Source organism: Eptesicus fuscus, chromosome 6, assembly GCF_027574615.1.
Source record: "Eptesicus fuscus isolate TK198812 chromosome 6, DD_ASM_mEF_20220401, whole genome shotgun sequence".
Classification (NCBI taxonomy): Eukaryota; Metazoa; Chordata; class Mammalia; order Chiroptera; family Vespertilionidae; genus Eptesicus; species Eptesicus fuscus.
This window is the reverse complement of record NC_072478.1, coordinates 17,589,788-17,611,537: the sequence shown is the minus strand read 5'-3', so window position 1 is coordinate 17,611,537 and position 21,750 is coordinate 17,589,788. Positions and strand designations below refer to the sequence as shown.

At 50.7% G+C, this 21,750-nt stretch overlaps 1 protein-coding gene across 1 annotated transcript in view; it reads left to right on the top strand.

Annotated features, from left to right (window-relative positions):
* Positions 1 to 21,750, top strand: part of MYO9B (myosin IXB) — an 86,496-nt gene that overhangs the window by 38,162 nt on the left and 26,584 nt on the right. Inside the window, exons 3-13 of the mRNA XM_054717302.1 lie at positions 4,926 to 5,020; positions 10,900 to 10,962; positions 11,678 to 11,777; positions 12,039 to 12,139; positions 13,604 to 13,733; positions 14,714 to 14,803; positions 16,719 to 16,835; positions 17,158 to 17,292; positions 18,714 to 18,835; positions 21,115 to 21,256; positions 21,507 to 21,711. Of these exons, the coding sequence (XP_054573277.1) occupies positions 4,926 to 5,020; positions 10,900 to 10,962; positions 11,678 to 11,777; positions 12,039 to 12,139; positions 13,604 to 13,733; positions 14,714 to 14,803; positions 16,719 to 16,835; positions 17,158 to 17,292; positions 18,714 to 18,835; positions 21,115 to 21,256; positions 21,507 to 21,711 (1,300 nt within the window). The remainder of the gene's footprint in view (positions 1 to 4,925; positions 5,021 to 10,899; positions 10,963 to 11,677; positions 11,778 to 12,038; positions 12,140 to 13,603; positions 13,734 to 14,713; positions 14,804 to 16,718; positions 16,836 to 17,157; positions 17,293 to 18,713; positions 18,836 to 21,114; positions 21,257 to 21,506; positions 21,712 to 21,750) is intronic.

Below are 21,750 nucleotides of genomic sequence, written 5' to 3'. Positions count from 1 at the left end.
AAATTGTTATCATGTGAATGAATGAATGAATGAATGAACCCACATATGAACCATAAGCACTTGGGTAGTGAGGTCCCTGTAGCTGGAAGGTCAGGAAAACAGAAGGCCAACCCCACAACCTAGACCAAATCACAAGAATGACCTGGAAGTTTCCTCCGAGAAAGGATGAGCGTAAGTAAATCTGGAGATGATGTTATGCCAGGTCTGGCCATCTCAGCCGGGCTGGAAGGACGACCACCATGCATGGCCAGGCTGGGGAACTTCTCTCCAGGGGATCCTGCCCCAGGGCTCACCTGTCGACATGGGAGACGGGCGAGTGAGGTTGCCTTTTTAGCTCATTCCACAGGGCTTTGGGTTCTGACACCTGAAAACAAAACGTTACTTGCTTAATGCTGTCTGTTTCCAGGCTTGTTTCGTTTTTGGGTTGGATGCGCCAGAGGCCAGGTATGAACTCAGAGGGATTGGGCCAGGGTGGACAGGCACCCCGAAAAGTCCTCGGCCAGTTTGCCCGACTCCAGGCACTAAGAATGGGTCTGAAGAAGGAGCCCAGGCCTCAGGTACTGAGAGTCGGACAGGCAGGGCATAGGCTGGGAATGCGAGCACTGGGTTCTGGGTTCAAGCCCAGGGCCACATCAACCACCTGCTCTCAGACTTCAGGGAGGTTGGCTGACCTCTGCACCTCAATTTCCTCATCTGAAATGGGAAAGGCATATCTGTCTGTTTCTTACAGGAGAAAAGCCCACAGTGAGCCTGGTGTGGGGCCAGAACATGCCATAGTCATTGTATGATGTTATCATCTTTTTTTTTTTTCAATTGAGTTTATTGGGGTGACATTGGTTAGTAATAGCATACAGGTTTCAGTTGTACACTTTACAATGCATTATCTATACATCATCACAATTCTTCCTAAAATATTTATCATGCATCCCAACCGAGAAAAGAGCCATCCTGTTTACATAGAATATGCACCTTCTAGAAATTTTTGGCTAAGTAGGATGCTCAATCATGGATGTCTCCAGTTTTAAAAACTTTTTTGACTCAAAAGAAGAACCTTAAAGACAAGGGCAGTTGGGAGACCACCAGACAGCCCTTGCCCCGTGGTCAGCATCCCTGGCAGAGTGGGAACCACCTGCTCGGCCCCGTCAGAGGACAGTGTGTTTAAACCAGGACCGGGGTGCAGGATTGAACTATAGGGTTATCTCGTTACGTTTTTTTCTTCTGTTTGGTAAACTTTTCGTGTAGTTCTACATATTCTTTCCAAAGTGAACGCTTACATTAGAAATGTGTGTTTTCTGTTATAAAAGGGGAAAACGTGTTTCCAAGAAAGCGCAGATCTTTCCCGCAAAATCCAGGGCTACGGGTTTTCTGGCCTGGTGGGCAAATGGCATAAACATGTGGCCTCCCCAGACCCAAGGCCAGATTACATCACATCATTGCTGGCACCCGATTCCCGCTTCCTCCCTCCTGTCCACCCCCAGTCTCACATGATCCACCCGGCACACCAGCCGCTCTTGTGCGTGGAGGCCAGCCCAGGAGCAGCCACACAATAGCTCCCCTCGAAGAGAGCGAGAGCGCCAGGCCAGCGTTGTTTCCTCCTCCTCGGATGTATAATAGCACCAACCGGATATTTTTAGATCGGCTTTGAAAAGTCGCAGTGTGCTGAGACCACATACCAGACGCATGAGGTCACCCAGGCCCCACACTGGTAATTGCAGAACCAGAGAGCAAGTAGGCCCCACATCCCCAAAACTTTCCCTCTTGTCCCCAGGATGCCAGGCCTGGCTGTTTCCTTAGAAATCACCACTATGACTTGTCCCGCGTTCAGAAAGGACCACTGTGGCTCTTCAGGGTACGAATGTGCATTTCTGGGTTGCCAGGTGGCAGGCCCTGGACCTGGGTGCTGCCGGGATCCCGGCAGAGAGAGAGGCCCGTTGCTCCAGGAAGGAGCCCACACGGGACTGGGCATCGCTTCGCCATCTGCTTGTAGTTAGGACAGGCAGGACTTGCAGGCTCACCCACAGGAGTTCATTTCAGCACAGAGCAGGCCTGTTCTCAGCTCAGATGCCACCCCGCAGGCTCTGGTAAGCGTGGAATGGAAGGAGATGGAGCCGCTGTCTGCATTTCCAGGAGCGGTGCCTTGAGGACCCACAGGCTTTGCCCCAAACAGCAAACACGGTTCTAAGGCTGAACTTAGGCGAAACTGGAGAGTAAACCTAGAAAGACAGTTTTCTTCCCCAGAGGAGCCCTCAACACTATAGCAGACGTGGGGGCCCTCATAATGGGGGCGGGGAGAAGAGTCCAGGGAGGCTCAGACCTCCTGGCTGTGCAAACCCCTTGTACCTGCATCTGTGTATAGCAGTGCTGCTCAGCCTGGGTGATTCAGCCATCTCCGGGGGCATTTTTGGTTGTCCCGCATGCACTGATATCTAGCAGGTAGAAACCAGGGGCACTGCTCAATATCCGACAGTGCCCAGGATGGCCTAAGTGTCAGCAGTGCCCAGGCCAGGAGCCCACTGGGTTCCAGACACTTGGGAGAGAAGGGCAGACCCAGGGCTGGTGCACAGCCGCTGACCAACAGCTTGGTCACATGCGTCAGGACCTGGTGACAAGCCCCAGTGTTTAATCAGTCCCACCAAAGATCTTTTCAAAACCCACCAGGTGATGAACCCTGAGCCGGCATTTGTGAAGAAGAGGGTTGGGCTCTGTGGCTGCTGTCTGACTCGGAAAAGCGCCTTCTCAGGCTGGGTTGCACTGGAGCCCCCCAAAGCACCCAGCTGATGCTCCCGCCCTGAGCAACCCCCCTTCATAGTATGGGGCCTCCCTTTCATTGTCACTCTCCTACTTGATGACTTGGCTGTTGACTCGGGTTTTACAGGGAAGTCTGTTGCCCAGGTCGGGAGCAATGGGGCAGGAAATCACTCGTCCCGTGACCCCATCAGCCAGGAGCATGATCGACACGTGGTCCCAGGCACGTGCGCTCCCATCCTGCCTCAAGCTGTGCTGAATGGAGCCATTCTCCAAGGAAATGTGCTAGGCCTTCCCACAGAAGCTTTTTTATGGGGTTTCTGCCTCAGGCTGCCCCATCAGGAGCTCTGATCGATAATCCACCTGCATCCATCCCTTGCAGAATGAGGTCTTCAGGAAAATCCAGTCTCCTCTCCACATCAGCACATCTCCCTGTTCCTGTGAGCCTGCAAGTCTGGCTGCCTCTCCCAACCCTGCCCTCGACCATCCTGCCCCACCAGCAGACCTTGCAGTGGCCTTGCCCCCTTCTCCCTGCTGCCCTTGCCCACAGTCAGCTCCCCACACAGCTCAGCCTCCTCAAATGGGAATATTGTCAGTTTGGCACCCTTCTCACTGCCACCAAGCTTTCCTTTCCCCATTTGACTCTGGGGTGTTACCCCCCCTCCCCCCGGGTCATTACCCCTTCCCCAGCACCACCACTCCCACCTCTGCAGCCTCCCTCTCCCTTAAACAGTGAACCCCACTCCCAAGCATCTTCCCTACCCTGTGTTCCCCCAAGGCTCTATCATATCCTCTCTCTGTCTGTTTACCCCTCGGGGACAGTGGGTCCTTGTGGGAAGGGGGCAGTCTGGGAACCTAGGCAGGGGGAAGGGCGTGTTCCCATTTGTTATCTGGGTGGTAGTCCCATGGGAGGCCCCAGAGGGACCCCACTGGATTGCGGGCTCCATGCACTATGCATACTTTCCTCTCCATTTTGGGAATGCAGCCCTGATTTATGCCACAACCTGGGAGAACCCCAAAAACATTATGCTAGTGATAACAGACACAAAAGACCACATAGGGTATGCCTCATGTATGTGGAGACAGAAAGCAAGTTAGAGGTTGCCAGGGATTGGGAGAGGAGTTCATGGGGAGTGACACCTAATGGGGATGGGATTTCCTTTTAGGGTAAGGTGACCAGATCGTCCTGCTTTTGGCGGGACAAAACCGATTTTTAACAATTTGTCCCGCGTCCCACGGCGTTTTAAAAAAGTCCCTATAGAAATATAGAAATAGGGACTTTTTTAAAACGCTGTGGGACGCGGGACAAACTGTTAAAAATCGGTTTTGTCCCGCCAAAAGCGGGATGATCTGGTCACCTTATTTTAGGGTGATGAAATGTTCTAGAACTAGGTAGGAGGTGATGGTTGTACAACATTCTGCATGTCCTAAATGCCACTGAATTCTTCACTTTAAAATGGTTAGTTTTATGTTGTATCAGTTTTACCCCAATTTTAAAAAATTTGCTGTGAACTGCTTGTCATCCCACAGAATTGCAGGATCCCTCCAGGGTGGGACCTGTCCCCACCTCTGCTCCCTCACGTCCAGCCTGCTGCCCTCCTGGGTCCCAGAGCTCATCTCATACCAGGGCCTGGCAGATTCCTTCTGGAAGGAGCCAGATAGTAAATGTTTTTGGCTTTGTAGGCCAGATGGTCTCTATCTCAGCCACGCTGCCTTCGCAGCTCAGAAGCAGCCGCGGACAATCCGTTAATGAATAGGCCTGACTGTGTGCCAGGAAAACCTCGTTTATGGACACTGAGTCGTGAATAGAATTTTCACATGTCAGGAAATACTGCTCTTCTTTGGGTTGTTTTTAAAGCCATTTACAAATGTGAAAACCACTCTTGCCTTGTAGGCAACACAAAAACATGCAGCAGACTGGAGTATGCTGCATAAACAATTATGACTGGGAAAGAGTTCCAATGATTGTCATTTTTAACGTCCGACACTTAAAACGTTAGCCTCTCCCACAACCCAAACATAGAGATAACGAGTGAGTCCATTGGAGCGCACCTGGGCCACGGAGTGACTTCCGGCACGCAGGTGTCCGCGATGCCCAGAGGGAGCTCGGAGGCTCCAGCCTGAGGCCCGTAGAAATTTTATCCTCACCACCTGAAAACTTATTTTTGTTTTCCTCGCAGGCTTTTGGGAATGCCAAAACCGCCCACAACAACAACTCGAGTCGATTTGGAAAATTCATCCAGGTCAACTACCTAGAGAGTGGCATCGTGAGAGGGTGAGTTGACAGCCTTAGTGTGGGACCCTGGGCAGCCCTGCAGGGGGAGCCAGCCCGAGAGCTACATTTGTGAATCCTTCAGGAAGCCAGTGGGATTTTACGGCCTTGATGTGAGGGTCTGAGCATTGGTCAAGGTGGGAGTGTAGGTGTGGGAGGGTAGCACTTTGGTAACTGACCCGCCGGCCCCCGGGCATTGCGTGTGGGTTCAGGCACCAATGGAGTAACTACAATGAACTGTAGGTACTAGGTGGTGGGGTTTGCCAAGAACAGGCAAGGACAGACCAACCTGTTTCTTGGTATTGATGAGGTTTCTAATTCGGTCGGTCTGGGATGCCATAGGCAGAGTTGCTGTGGATTCTGGCACTTGCCAAACGTGTCTCTTTAGCCAGAAGTATATGTGATCTTGGATAGCAAATTGAAGCAGTTGTCCAGAGAAGGGATGGGTGGGTGGATGGATGGATGGTTGGATGGATGGAAGAATGGATGAGTAGTTGAGGGGTCAGAAGATGGATGGATGGATGGATGGATGGATGGATGGATGGGTGGGTATGCAGTAACTGGATTGTGAAATTGTTTGCCTGGTGGAAGTTAAAATAGACCAACACTTTGTGCCAGAAATGTAAGTTCTTTAGGTGGGGACATAGCCACTTCAACTAAATGTAACATTGAAATTGTGCTTACTTGTACTCTGGGCACTGGTTATGCCTATGAAACTATCTGGCAGCATTGTGCAATGAATTAATGTTATAAAGAATTATATATTTTGTTATAGTTTTTAAGCCATAGCATCTTTTTTGAATTCAGTTCTGTAGGATTTATTTTTCCTTTAAAAAAATGTATATTCTGGTCTGGCCAGTGTGGCTCAGTGGTTGAGCATCAACCTATGAACCAGGAGGTCACGGTTCAATTCCCTGTTAGGGCACAGGCCTGGGTTTTGGGCTCCATCCCAGTAGGGGATTTGCAAGAGGCAGCCCATCCATGATTTTCTCTCATCATGGATGTTTCTATCTCTCCCTCTCCCTTCCTCTCTGAAATCAATAAGAATATATTTTTTAAAAATTTTAAAATGTCTATTCTGTATATTTTCCATTGCTAAACAAAATTTAATTGTGATTTAATACTGTGTAGTGTTTTGGGGTTGGGTTTTTTGCTTGTTTGTTTAATCCTCACTGTAGGATATTTTTATCCATTGACTTTTTAGAGAGTTGGAAGGGAGGGAGGGAAAGAGAGAGAGAAAATCAATTAATTGCCTCCTACACATGCCCCAACCAGGGCTGGGGATGGAACCTGCAACCCAGGTATGTGCCCTTGATAGGGAGTCGAACCCACAACCCTTTGGTCCACAGGCCAATGCTCTAACCACTGAATGCACTGGCCAGGGCTGAGGTTGTTTTCATATGCAAAGGTTTTATGAGCCAGTAAAACTATTTCAAAGTAAAAGAAAAAAGGCCATTTCAGCACAGCCCATTGCCTGGAATCCTCCTCCACATCACAATCTGGTGTGAGGGTCTGTGGCGACAGTGGAAAGGTTTCAGGTAATGCTCTAAACCAGCAGTCGCCAACCTTTCGGACCTCATGGACCACCGGTTGGCGACCGCTGCTCTAAACAGCAGGGTGAGAAGCCCTGGATGTTAGAGGTGGGGAGACCTGAGCAGTAGGCTCCTGGAGGCCGAGAAAAGGCACCAGCACTTCAGGAGAAGAGGGGCCCTCAAATGTGACGGGGACTGGGGAGGGATTTCAATCTAGGTTCTCCTGTTTGTCTCACCTGACTGGTGATCATTCCAATCAACGGTTTATATTAAAACGTAATAGGAGCCCGGCTGGCGTGGCTCAGTGGTTGAGCGTTGACCTATGAACCAGGAGGTCACGGTTCGGTTCCTGGTCAGGACGCTTGTTCACGTTGCAGGCTTGATCCCCAGTGTGGGGTGGGCAGGAGGCAGCCAATCAATGATTCTCTCTCGTCATTGATGTTTCTGTCTCTCTCTCTCTCCCTCCCTTCCTCTCTGAAATCAATAAAAATATATATTTTTAAAAATCTAATATTGTTGTTGCTAATCTTTCAGCCCCTGGTTTCTTTCCTTTTTCCTGTTGCGCAAGCTCTGACAGGCAGTGGTGTGGATGAGAGGCCCTCAATACTGGTAAATGGTCTACTCTGCCCCTCAGTCCTCCGGGGTGCTCAGAAGCTGGTGATTCTCCCCACATCCTCAGCTCCCCTCCCAAGCCGTCCAAAGGTCCCTTCCCGAGCACTGCTGGGCTCCAGCTGGGCGCCTTCATGGGCACCACCCCTCGCCCACAGGGTATGTGCCCCAGTTAATCAGAGACACCTGGAGCCACCCGCTTGCCCCACAGTCCTCGCCTTTTCTCCACAAAGACCCTCACTCCTGATTTAAAAGGTGTTTGTTTTTTTCTTGCACATTTTCCCAGCGTATCGGAATGGGCAGAAAACATAGACACATATGAATTGTACAATCACAGGGGCCCCCTTGGGGAAAGCAGACATGCCGGGAGGCTGCCTCGTGTTTTCCTGGGTCCTGGGCTGGCTCTGGACCCCAGAGCCTTTGCTCCCGGTGGCACTGCTTCCCCCCGTCTGCCCCCCGCTCTCTCCTTCGCATGGTCTCCGTGTGGTGACCTGTGGTTGCTGTGACAAAGCACCACACACCGGTGGCTTACACCAACAGGAATTCCTTCTCTCCCTGTTCCGGAGGCCAGAAGTCTGAAATCAAGGTGTCGGCAGGGCCCCGCCTCCTCCGGAGCCTGTAGGAGAGGATCCTCTCTGCCGCTTGCAGCTTCTGGTGGCCCCAGGCTTCCTCGGCCTGTGCCTGCATCTCTCCAGTCTCTGCCTCCGTCTTCACTCTGCCTTCCCCTCGCTGCGTCTGTGTGTCCTCTTCTGTCTTTTCGGACATTTGTCATTGGATTTAGTGCCCATGGAGATAATCCTGGATAATCGTATCTTGAGATCCTTCACTTGATTGCATCTACGAAGACATTTTCCAAATGAGAGTCCAGTCACAGGTTCCAAGCATATACGCGTATCTTCTGGGGGCTACCATGTGACCCAGCAAGGGTGGGCCATCAACCAAAGAGCCCAGCCACTACAGGCACCCATCAAGCTCAAGCCTGTGGCCCTGAGTAGCCGGATCTCATAGACTCGCTTTTGAGAGCCATATCTGTGGCCTTGAGTTCAGGAAAGGAAGTCCCCTCTTGGCCCACGACCATGGCCTGCCCACGGTCTGAGGAGGGAGGGGTACTTCCCATCCAGGGAACCGCTCACAAGGATCGGTCACAGACCTTGTTCTGCTTTTGGGCAGGTAACACTTCTTGATGCCATTTCCTGCTGAGGCTAAGGTTCAAGGGGAGTCCAAGCCTTCCCCCAGTTACCCGTTTGTAAGACCTAGTCTTCCTGTGGGTTCAAGGCCTCAGTGCCAGGGGATTCCTGGCTACCTACTAACCACCATAGGTACCTGGGTCTCCAAGATGATCAGAAGAAGAAAGAGGCTGCCCTCTCTGGTTTGGCTTAGTGGATAGAGCGTCGGCCTATGGACAGAAGGGTCCTGGGTTCGATTTCAGTCAAGGCCACGTATCTTGGTTGCAGGCTCCTCCCCGGCCCTGACCCTGGTCGAGGTGTTTGCAGGAGGCAACCAATCCATGTGTTTCTCTCACATCGATGTTTCTCTCTGTCTTCCCCTCTTACACTCTCTCTAAAAATCAATGGAAAGATATCCTCCAGTGAGGATTAACAAAAGAAGAAGAAGAAGAAGAAGAAAGAGGCTGTTGTCAGTGAATTGACAGCTCCCTGCTGGGAGGGGTTGCCATTCTCCCCCATCTGCTGACACAGTCCAGGAAATTGGCCACAGGTTGAAATTCCAACTGTAGTCTGATTCTGGAACCAGAGCAGCCTCCCTTGCCAGGAAAACAAACTGCTGCTAACTAAAATAGTTACTAGCCAGGGGCAGGAATAGAAGAAAACGTGGGTTTGAAAGAAGAGAGAACACAGGCCACGCCCTTGGAAACCCACTTGTGCATGGAGTAGGCGTGTGTCTTGTTTAAGGCTGCACACGGGCGACTGCCATCCTGGAGAGACAGGCCAGCGGATCCAGCAAGTGATGGACCAGGGGCCCGGCCCTGCCACCCCAGGGGCACCAGCTGCCTCTCCTGTACAATAGGATGGGCTCGGATGAAGTTGGCCCACACACCCACCCGGCTCCCTTACTTGGTCATAGTGGATCCCGTGAGAGACAGGCCCCTCTGACCCCAGGGGGTGTGGAGGCAGCAGGGCCCATGCCAGGCTCAGGTCCCTGCTGGGCCACCTCCCTCCTGTGGGGTCCCCAACAGCGTGTAGCCTCTCCAGTTTTAGTACCTCATTCATTAACAGGAGCCCCGGTGCCCACCTCAAAGGGATGGGAGGACTCAATGTGTTAAATCCTATGAAAGTGCCTGCAACGTTTGCCATCACCACTCTTAGGGTTGATAGTGTGGCTATAGAGGTGCCTGGTCCCTGCCATGGCACCCACATAGCCTCATGGACCCATGTCCATCAGATGTCCATCAACTGATAAATGGATAACAAAATGTGGTGTGTCCACGTATGTAAACTATTATTCAGCCATAAGTAGGAATGAAGTTCTACTGCATGCTACAATGTGACTCAGCCTCAGAATCATTGGGCTGAGTGAGAGAAGTCAGACACAGTATGCATACTGAATGATTCTATTTCTTTAAAATTCTAGAAAATCCAAACTAATCTAAAGTGGGGCTGGTCAGTGGCTGCTTGGGGATGAGGAGTGGGGAGGAATGACACGGGCCAAGGAAATTTTTCTGGGTGGTGGATGTGTTCACTGTCTTGATCATGGTGGTGGGTTTCATGGGTGTTTGCATATGTCACAACTCATCAAATCGCACACTTTAAGTTCATTGTACATCGATTACTCTTAATAAAGCTGTTTTAAATTATATGGGCCCTGGCCCGGTGGCTCGATTGGTTGGAGCGTCATCCTGGTTGTGGGTTTGAGTCCTGGTCAGAGCACATACCTCACTTGCAATAAAAATAAATAAATAAATAAGGATATGGGTTATGAAAGGACCCAGCCAAAACGTATCACATTGTACACTTTGTGTACCATTTATTCAATAAAGCTGTAAAAAGAATAGAAAAATGAATTTGTTATCATCTTATATTTAGATTATCAATTGGAGAAACATTTAATTGCTAGGGAGATGGTGGAAGCAGGGGGAGAGCTTCCTAAAATATCCAGGATCACATGGGTGCAATCGCTCCAGTCCCTGCCTCCTTGGAGGAAGGTTCCCATGATGCCACTGGGCTTCTGTGATCTGGTCTGGGGAGAAGTGGCCGGCCCAAGTTCCTTTTTTTTTTATTTTTTTATCCTCACCTGAGGATGTTTTTCCATTGATTTTTAGGGAGAGTGGTGGAAGAGAGAGGGAAAGACAGAAACATTGATGTCAGAGAAACACATCGATTGGTTGCCTCTTTCACAAGCCCTGACCAGGGCCCGGGCTGGGGAGGACTCTGCAACCAAGGTACGTGCCCTTGATCAGAATCGAACCCGGGACCCTTTGGTCCGCAGACTGGGGCTCTATCCACTGAGCCAGACCGGCTAGGGCCCAATCTTTATTTTTATAGATAGTGGTCATAGGGCAAGGCAACATTTAGGACAATGGCTTTTGTGACATTTAGATTGATTTAGAACATTCCGTGGGATTATATTTACATTTAGGGTGATTACATCTACATACCTGTATATGTTTTGTGTTTAAGGAAGTTAATGCACAGCTGGCTTTATCATGGGTAACAAATGATTTTAGTTTTTTAAGGAGATAATTAAAATGGAATGATTTACTCTTTCTTTTTCCTTTCATGACAGAGCTGTTGTTGAAAAATACCTGCTTGAAAAGTCTCGTCTGGTCTCTCAGGAGAAGGATGAGAGGTAGGAGATCTCCTCCATGCGCATCTGCCTCTGCCTTCCCCACAGAGAGAAGCAGACATCCTGAGATCAGGGACTCTCCCAGGAGGCCAGGCACCACTCCCTGCTGTGTGGCCCCAAGCCTTGTGCTCATACCTCCTAAGTCACCTTTTGTGCTTATTTCTGTGCCTCTCCAGGGCTTTTACCCCTGTGGTTAGATTAGAGGCATCTCTCATTGACCTGTGAGGGAGACACACACCCACCACTAGCGCGCCCGCTGCCCCCCCCTCCCCCCCCCCCCGCCCCCAGAAGCTCATGTTTTGGGAGGTTTTTTTGTTGGTTTTTTTGGTAAGAGAACATGTATTTGGTAAAATCACAGGGGTGGATTGAGGAAATGAGTTATGGTGGCAAAGCAAGGGCCCTAGGAGTTTGGGAGTGAGGAAGCTCATGGTAAAGCCCCTGGGGGAAGGAGAAGGGAGGGGAGGAGGAAGGGAAGAGAAGCTGGAGGGGGGAGGGAAAGGGAAGGCGCAGGAATGCTCCTGGGAGGGAGAGCAAGGGGGAGTGTGTTTTTTTTTAAGACATACTAAGAACCGACTTATTGTCTTAAATTGAGACAATATATTTGAGGTGCTTTTTCCCCCCGGGTGTGTTCTCCAAAGCAATGTGAGTAGTGGTTTTGAGGAGTTACTGTTGCTTGGCTTCCAAAAATGATTTTTTTTCCCTGAATTTTGACCTGCAGAAACTACCACGTGTTTTATTATTTGTTACTTGGCGTCAGCGAGGAAGAGCGACAAGAATTTCAGCTCAAACAGCCTGAAGATTATTTCTACCTCAACCAGGTAAACACCGAGCCCTGGCCACAAACACCACCTCTGTTCCCCGTGGGCTGTTTACGCTCCGCCAGGTCAGAGGCCGTCTGCCTTGGCCCTCTCCGGCCCCCAGACCGGCTCCAAGGAGGCCCACAGGAGGCAGCATAAAGGAGCCCATTCATTCCCTATGTCCTGGGCCCTGCCCCATCGGTTCCAGCCAAAACCGTTCCCACACGCCGCCACCCTCTCTGACCCAGAAATACCCAGAGTGTCGCTGACTTTGTTTTTTAGCATAACTTGAAGATCGAAGACGGAGAAGACCTGAAACATGACTTTGAAAGACTCAAGCAGGCCATGGAGATGGTGGGCTTCCTTCCCGCCACCAAGAAACAGTAAGTGGGCTGGCCGCCGCCCCACCGTCTCCGCAGGGGCACTCCCCCCGATCTCGCTGGTCACTCTCTGAGATCTGATTGACACCCCCACTGGGAGCTGCACAAAGGGGGATAGCCCCGTGACAATAAACACATGGGAAGGGACTCTCATCGTTAGTCATTTTGGAGATGCCAATCAAAACCACAGGGGCTTTTGCCCAACAAACAGGACCTTAAAAATGGCGACGATGGTAGGTTTTAGATGATGTGTGTTTTACACCATTAAAAATGTTTTAATGTTTGAAGACGGCACAGGGGACTCTCCACACCTGCCAGTACATCCAGCAAGAACACCCTCACTGCTGGGGGCGTGCAAATTGGGCCAACCGCTTTGGAAAACCATTTGGCTGTTTTCTACTACAGCTGTGTGTACACAACGAAACGCATACATTTGCTCACCCAAAGACACGCACACGGATGCACACAACAGCCTCCTTTATAACTGCCCCAAAGCCTGGGAACCGCCCCCCCAAAATGCCCACCAACAGAAGATTAAATAAATAAATGTCAATCTATCCATGCAAGGGTCAGCAAACTTTCTGGAGAGGGCCAGAGAGTAAATATTTTCAGCTTCCTGAGCCAGATGGTCTCTGTTACATGTTCTTCTTCTCTGCATTTCATTTTGCTTTTTAATAACCATTTAAAAACCAAACCAAAAACTTAGCTCAGGGGCCATACAGAAATGGGCCCAAGTTTGCCAACTCTTGGACGACTCCACATAGTAGTGGTTGCCACTGGAGATGCCGATTCCGTCCCCAGGGGTCCTTGTCTGGAGACATACTTAGTTGTCACACTGCATGAGCGTGGGGTGCTGCTCAGTATCGCACAGTGCCCAGGACACCCTCCATCCCCAGCGAAGAACAGTCTGGCGCCTGGTGCCCGCAGGGCCAAGGCCGAGATACGCTGGCCTGTAGCACTGAGAGTGAACAAACCAAGACTTTGTGCAGCACCAATCCTCATAGCCCCACATCACCGTTTTTCAGTGACAGGCCAGATACAAGTACATACGATGATTTTCTGAACATAGTAAGTTCATGGATGATGTTAGATTTCAGGACATCGATTCAGCTCTGTGGGGCTGGGTAGTTCCAGGACCAGGAATGTTATATTCCTTGGTCTGAGTGCTAATTAACGGGGATCTGTACATTTTGTGGTAATTCATCTCTACACTTGGGAGTTGTGTAGTGTTTTGCATGTACACCCTATGCCGCCATAGAAATATTTTTTAGCCCCTCCTTACAAAGAAAAATAGAGATATCTGTCTATCAAGTCACATTGAACAAAGAGAGTCCCCGACAAAGGGATTCGATGTTTTTCAAACTTGGTGTGTTTGATGGTGTTTCACATTCAGCCCAGTTGGCTGGCCGCCTCTGTCATCTCACAATTGTGGAAACTGCCCCAATCGAACCTCCTTTTCTCTCCCAGGATTTTTTCTGTGCTCTCGGCCATCCTGTATCTGGGCAACGTCACGTACAAGAAGAGAGCCACAGGCCGAGACGAAGGCCTGGAGGTCGGGCCCCCCGAGGTGCTGGACACGCTGTCACAGCTTCTGAAGGTACTGCTCCCTGTTCTCGGCCACTGTGGGATGTGCTGGGGCAGCTCGGGGCCTGTGGCCTCAGAGGACCCAGAACTTCCTGCGTTGGCTGTGCTTCTGTAAACCAAGGCCTGCGCCTGCTTCCTCACACCATCTCTGCAAAGCCCTTCCTCATTTCCGAGGAACTCCCCCTGGACAGAGACACCTCCCTCCTCATGCAAAAGGCTCTTTAAAAACCATAGTTTGATCAGCGAGGTCATTTCTCATCGGACCCGCCATCCCCTTGTCCCCTGGTTCTCAACCCCAAGGGCAGTGTCTGGAGGCATTTTTGGTTGTCATAACTCGGGGGCTACTGGCATCTAGTGGGTGAAGGCCACGGGTGCTGCTCGACATCATATAATGCATAGGATGGCCACCCCACAGCAGAGAACGATACAGCCTCAAATGTCAGTGGCCCCAAGGCTGAGAAGCCCTGCCCTCAGTCTTCCTGTTTTCTAAGCCTTTCGTGTTCCCTCTCTGGCTTTTCTTAAAGGAGGAGCCCTGGCTTCTGTTGTGTTCAGGGGAGGAGTAAGAACACGTATTGGGGGATCAGGGCTGCTTCCCCAGTTCCTACTCTTGACTGCTGCTGGCTTGAGGGGGCTTGACAGTCAGGCAGGGCCAAGGCCCTGGGCGCCCGGCACACAGGCTGGAACAGCTGTGAATGCAGGTCACCAGACAGCAGTGAACTTGAGGCCCACAGTGACAGCCAGGCTGTGCAGCCATGCACCCAGGGCTGTCATCGTGGGCTGAGCAAGCCTGTGAGTGCGACCATCCTAAAATGCACTGAGCATAATGGGTTGGCAGCCCTGAGGGTGGGCTTCGGGCCCACTCCCTGGCATAGCCCCTGGGGTCCTTCTCTGATCTTCCTCATGCTTCAGGCCTTGTCTCAATGACACAAGAACCCATTGGACAAGTTCTTCACCCCCACCCTCCCTTTATCTCCCTCCTTGACCTTGAAACAGGTGAAGCGAGAAATCTTGGTGGAGGTTCTGACCAAAAGAAAAACAGTGACGGCCAACGACAAGCTCATCCTCCCCTACAGTCTCAGCGAGGTGAGCACTGCCCTGGGCTTTCAAGGGCATCGGGTCCCAAAACACAAGTGAGGGGAGGTCCTTTGGAAACAGCCAGCCTGGTGATCGTTTTCCTGCACAGTGGCAGAGGGGACCCTGTGGTGCCTCCGGTTCAGCACAGACCAGCCTAGACAGCAGACTGCAGCCTAAGAGTCAGAACTTGGGCCCTGTGTGTCCATCTCTGTGTTCCCGGCTGCTTCATGGGCATGCTGGTTCTCGCCAGCAGAGGAAGTGAGACCTGCAGCCAAATCCGGCCCACTACCTGCTTTTGTAAATAAAGTTTTATTGGCATGCAGCCGTGCTCATTCATTTACATGCTGTTTTCCTGCTACAGCACAGAACTAAGGAGTTGCAACAGAGACCCTCTCTGGTCCGAAAGGCTGAAATGTGGGTTGTCGGGCCTTTTGCAGAAAAACTCGGTCGATCACAGAGCTAGAGCATGACCTTTACAACCATTATGTGATGTGATCCCTAAATATTGATAAGGTGCCTCTCTCTGGCCTTTGCCCCAGCCTGGATGTGTGTGGCGTATTTTTCCTGCGTTTTTATCTCAAGAGCAATGTGACTGCAGCTTGCAGCTTGGACAGCAGCAGGAAAGCACCTAGCCACAGCGGGGATTTTCTGCTGGTGATGGCTGCTGGGGCATCTCAGAAGGGCACCATGGACAGTCTGAGCCCCAGGGGCAAAAGTCCCCTGGAGTGTACAGGACCCCTGTGACCCCAGCAGCACGGCTGCTCCCGAGGCACCATGTGAAAGATGCCAGGCTGCGTCTCTAGAGGCTCCATTTATTTTTTGTTTTAATATTTTTTTTTTATTGATTTCAGAGAGGAAGGGAGAGGGAGAGAGAGATAAAAACCTTCATGATGAGAGAGAATCATTAATCGGCTGCCTCCTGCACGCCCCACACTAGTGATCGAGCCTGCAACCAGGGCATGTGCCCTTGACCGGAATCGAACCTAGAACCCTTCAGTCCGGAGGCCGAAGTCCTATCATTGAGCCAAACCAGCTAGGGCTGTCTGTCTGTCACAATTTAGATCTGAGCACATAAAAAAAAGGAATTTCCTATATGTAAATTAGACCTCCATAAGGCCTTAAGAAAAATTGTTAAAGCCATTACTGCTTTTACAATGTTGGCCCCTTGGTGCTCCCAGAACAGCAAGGGACCAGGCTCTGAACCCAGCTGGGCCTCCTGGCTGGTTCCCAGGCTGGCAGGCCCGGTGGCCTCCCTGAGCCTGCGTTCCAGTGTCATCAGTCCCCGGCAGCTCTGAGAAGTGAGTTGGCTGAACCACAGGCTGCTGGGTCAAGGCTTTTCAGTTCATGCTTCAGTGTGCAGAGCTGTCTGAGCTGACAGGGTGGCGTGCAGAGTGATAAGGGAAGTGTCAAATAAGCTGGCTCTTTAAAAATCACTGCCTTAGCCCCGGCCAGTGTGGCTCAGTTGTTTGAGTGCCCTCCTGTGCACTGGAGGGTCACCTATACATTTCTCTCTCTTCCTCTTTCTCTTAAAAAAAAAAATAATAAAACCACTGCCTTGACCTGGCCAGTGTTGTTCAGTTAAAGTGTCAGTCCTCACACCAAAGGGTCTCAGGTTCGATTCCCAGTCAAGGGCATGTACCTGGGTTGCAGGATCAATTGATCGATCAATCCCCAGCCCTGATCGAGGCATGTACGGGAGGCAACCAATCTACATGTCTCTCTCTCATTGATGTTTCTCTCTCTCCATGCCCCCTCCTCCCTCCCTCCTTTCCACTCTAAAAGAGCAATGGAAAAAATATCCTCAGGTGAGAATTAACAAAAAAAATAAAATAAAATCACTGCCTCAACTTCCCCTGTGTGCAGACCTTGGGGTGGTGCGTCCGGGCCCACCTTGCTAAGGTGTGATGCTCCTCTGTGCCCACAGGCCATCACTGCCCGAGACTCCATGGCCAAGTCTCTGTACAGTGCCCTGTTCGACTGGATTGTGCTGCGCATTAACCACGCCCTCCTCAATAAGAAAGACATGGAAGAGTCTGTCTCGGTGAGTGCCCCACCCCCACCCCACCGCCCTGCCAAGCTGGGCTGGGGGAGGTTGTGCCCTTGCTGCCACACAGGTGTGACATCGGGAGCCACGGTGGCTGTAGCCAGTGTCAGGCAAGTGGCCAGTTCCTCCCAGCCCAGGGAACAGGACAGAATGCAATTCTCGGGACCCGGCGCAGCCACGGGCTCCTTGTTCAAATATTACAGGTTCCAAGGCAGCGATAGCAGAGCGTGCAGCCAAGCTCAGGGTCCTCAGGACACGACAGAACAGGTGCTCCCGAGTGAGGACCCACCGGTAACCCCTGTTTTCTCTGTTCCCCCAGTGCTTGTCCATCGGGGTCCTTGACATCTTTGGGTTTGAGGACTTCGAGAGGAACAGTTTCGAACAGTTCTGCATCAATTATGCCAACGAGCAGCTCCAGTATTACTTCAACCAGCACATTTTCAAACTAGAGCAGGTAAGGAAGTCCGTTGTCACCCATCCAGCCCAAGGGGGGCCAGATGTGCTAGAACCGGGATCTCCCTAGGGGCCTGGATTGTCCTCAAACCTGCCCCAGAATGTTTTTCTGCAAAAAAGGAAAGTCCGGGGAAAATTCCGCCCAGCCTGGGATGAGGCAAACTGTCCGGGGATGTTTTGGGCCACAGGTCAATTTTGCACCTTCTCTCTGCTCAATCGTGAAAGTCCTTTAATGGGAGAGAAACTGAGTTGCCCTAAAAGTCAACAATATTTATAATCTATGTGTCTTTTCAATTCTAGATACTCAGACATCCTTACTCACATATTACCCCTCACATTGATTCTGACAGGGTGAAGAACTGATGGCGTTATGTAGTTATTTAGCTGATTTTACTATTATGTTTGTTGGTCCAAATTGAGTTGAGCGGGAAGAGCAAAATACACAGTGAATTGCAAAGATTTGGATATATAGGGTTAAATTAAGTATATTATTAAAGCTACCTTCACCCACTTCTTTTTACTTTTGTTGTTGATATTAATCCTCACCCTAGGATATTTTTCCCATTACTTTTTAGAGAGAGTGGAAGGGAGGAGGGAGGGAAGAAGGGAGAGGGAGGAAGAGAGAGAGAGGGAGAGAGGGAGAGAGACACATAGATTGATTCCCTCCTGCACACGCCCCGACCAGGGCTGAGGATCGAACCTGCAACCCAAGTACATGCCCTTGATGGGGAATCAAACCCGAGACCCCCTTGGTGCTCCAGTTGATGCTCTGACCACTGAGAAACACTGGCCAGGACTCTTTTTACATTTTAAAATGTGACTATGAGTAAATTTGAAGTTACATAGGTCACTTACATTATATGGCTATTATAGGCATTACAATTCTAGAGCAGGGGCCCAGGGGTCAAATCCAGCCCACTGCCTGTTTTTATAAATAAAGCTTTATTCGAACATGGACACGCCCATTTATTTCATATCATCCCTGGCTGCTTTCAAGCTACAGCAACAAAACTAAGTGATATTGACAGAGACCATCTACCTCGTACAGCCTTTAAGTGTAACACTTTGCTATGTTAGATGTTTGAAAATGTGTGTTCTGTTCATGTTGCTAATTATTAACTTATATAATCTTATATAGCTATTAATATACTTCTATTGATATAATAATAGGTATTCTGTTACTTACACATCCATATATAGATATGTGCATGCATACATAAATTCAGGGGTGGGCAAAAGTCGGTTTACAGTTGCTCATGGAAAAACACATGCAGGTTATGATTATTACAATAGCTTTGTTAACTCAATGGGACAGTGCACTCACATTAAACCTACTTTTGCCCACCCTTGTATAACATGTTTATACGTAAATATTGGCCATGAAATAATGAACTTAACGGATACCCCTCCCAAACACTGCAGGAGGAGTACCAGAGCGAAGGGATCTCATGGCACAACATTGACTACACAGACAACGTCGGCTGCATCCACCTGATCAGCAAGAAGCCCACCGGCCTCTTCTATCTGCTGGATGAAGAGAGCAAGTGAGTGTCCATGTCCCGGTGTGTCCACAAACCCAGCCACTCAGTCCAGTTCCGCAGCCCCCAGAGCCTTACCCCAAATCCAACATCCCAAGAACTTCTGAGTTTCTCAAACTCATTTGGCCATAAATCTTGACCTCACGTTGGCGAAATGCATGTACCGTTCATCATGGAAATATTAACACATGCAGTAACTGAAACACGCCCACCAGGAGTTCTTGGGGAGAACTGTAGAAAATGGGAACGGGCTTGGTGCGTCCTTGCAAAGGGCAGCATGTGGAACCGGGGCCCAGACGCCTACTCTCTGCAGAGTCTGGCACCCCTTGTCCAGGATGTACTGACGGCTGGAAGGGATATTTATAAGGTGCCTCATGCTTGGTCACCCAGCTGCAGTCGCTGAAGTAACAGTCACTAAAAGTCACCCACTGAATTAGTTTCCTGCAGCTGCTGTAATAAATGACCACAGAAGGGGTGGCTTAAAACAACAGAAATGTATTCTCTCATGGTTCTAGAGGCCAGAAGTCCAAAATCAGTACCAAAGGGCTGAAATCAAGATGTCGACAGGGCCTTACTCCCTCCAAAGGCTCTGGGGGCAAACCCTTCCTGCCTCTTTCCAGCGTCTAGCAGCCCCAGATATCCTTGGTGTTTGGCTGCATCACCCCCACCTCTGCCACTGTGGTCACATCACCATCTCCTGTCTGTCAGTGTCTCGTCTCCTCTTCTTACAAAGACCACAGTCATTTGAATTAGTGCCCACCCGAATGGTCTCATTTTAACTTGCCTGCATCTACAAAGACCCTATTTCCAAAGAAGGTCACATTCATAGCTTCCCGGTATCAGGACACGTCTTTTTATTGAACCTCTTTATTGGGCCCTTGTGTGTTGCTGAGGCCTCTGTGGGGCTGGAAAAATTAGGCTCACCTGCCTCACACCCAGTCCCATCAGGATGGAGACAGACAGGTTCATTCACACTGGAACTCGAGAGAGAACCTTCAGATAAGAGAAGGGCGGGGTTGCCCTGACCGGTTTGGCTCAGTGGATAGAGCGTCGGCCTGGGGACTGAAGGGTCCCAAGTTCGATTCCAGTCAAGGGCATGTACCTTGGTTGCGGGCACATCCCCAGTGGGTGTTGTGCAGGAGGCAGCTGATCGATGTTTCTCTCTCATTGATGTTTCTAACTCTCTAGCCCTCTCCCTTCCTCTCTGTTAAAAAAAAAAAAAGAAGAGAGAGAGAGAGAGAAGGGCGGGGTACTAGGAAGAGCTAGCTACATGGTCCCAGACCTGCGTGTAGGGGAAGCGTGGGAGACAAGAGCAGGCCCACCAGGGTCAGTTCTGTCTTTGTTTAAAATCTGCCCATTTTGGTTTATCAAGGATTTCTTTTTTATACTGATTCGGATTTTCTAAAACAGTGCATTAAAGTATTATTTATCCAGCCCTAGCTGGTTGCTAAGTGGTTAGAGCATCAGCCTGTGGACTAAAGGGTCCCAGGTTTGATTCCAGTCAAGGGCATGTACTTCGGTTGCAGGCTGGATCCCTGGCCCCAGTCAGGGCACGTGCAGGAGGCAACCAATCGATGTGTCTCTCTCACATCGATGTTTCTCTCTCTGTGTCTCTCCCCATCCCTTCCACTCTCTCTAAAAATAAATGGGGGAGGAAATATTCTCGGGTAATGATTAACAACAACAAAAGTATTATTTATCCAGACGACTACACGAACGGGCCCTCACTTTCCATACCTAAAAATGATGTGCTTCATAGCTATCGGATCTTCCTCTTTAACACCTCTCCCCCCCCCCTCCCCCCCCATTAAGCAGTAGGCATTGGGGATTCAAAGGCATCTTATACTGCTGTGTTTGCAGCAAGGCTGGCTGTGGCATATCCTTCCTGGGAGGCACATATAGCCAGGTACAGTGGGTTCCTTATTCTGCTCCCACTCTCCTCCCTCTAACGGGAGCCCAGGCAAGACCCCCTCCAAGACACAGCATCCAGGTACAGAGGATCCGAGGCCAGAGTCACTCTGTCCTGGGATCACTCCTAGGAGCTGCCCGTGGTAGGTCCAAGTCCCACTCTTACTGCTCTGCCCTGCTCTGAGCTCCCTCCACAGCCCTGAGTGCGTCCTTTCACCCTTGGCCCCTTCATACCAGCAGCAGGTTCCTGGCCCTAAACCTCAACACTCAGGGCGCCTGTCTGCCCACCCACCTCAGTGTCAAAGGACCTGCAACCTACCATGCAGAGCAGGTGATCAGCCACCGTTCTTACAGCTCACAATTTCAAATCTTCCCAGCTTCCCCCACGCCACGAGCCAAACTCTGCTGGCCAAGTTCAAGCAGCAGCACGAAGACAACAGGTACTTCCTCGGCACCCCCATCATGGAGCCAGCATTCATCATTCAGCACTTCGCAGGGAAGGTGAAATATCAGATTAAGGTACGAGTCGGGACCAGGAGGTGGGAAAGGGAACACGTGGGTGACCTGGAGGCCCCTTCTCTCTGGTGCCTGCTTGGTCCATTCCCTTCAGCTCAATCATTCTGGGCCAGGTACCAGGGTGCTCAGACCCGGCCCCTGAACCTCCCACTCCACAGGCAGAAACCACTCTCTCGTACAATGGGTCCCCAGCCCTCACCAGCCCTTCCCGTTCTAGCACCAATGAGTGCCTGCCTGCCTCTTTCCCCACCAGGACTTCCGGGAGAAGAACATGGACTACATGCGGCCAGACATCGTGGCACTTCTGCGGGGCAGTGATAGCTCCTACGTGCGGGAGCTCATCGGCATGGACCCGGTGGCAGTGTTCCGCTGGGCCATGCTCCGGGCCGCCATCCGCGCCATGGCCGTGCTCCGGGAGGCCGGACGCCTGCGGGCCGAGAGGGCTGAGAAGGCTGCAGGTAAGAGGAGGGTTCCGGGTCACGTTCATGAGGGGGACC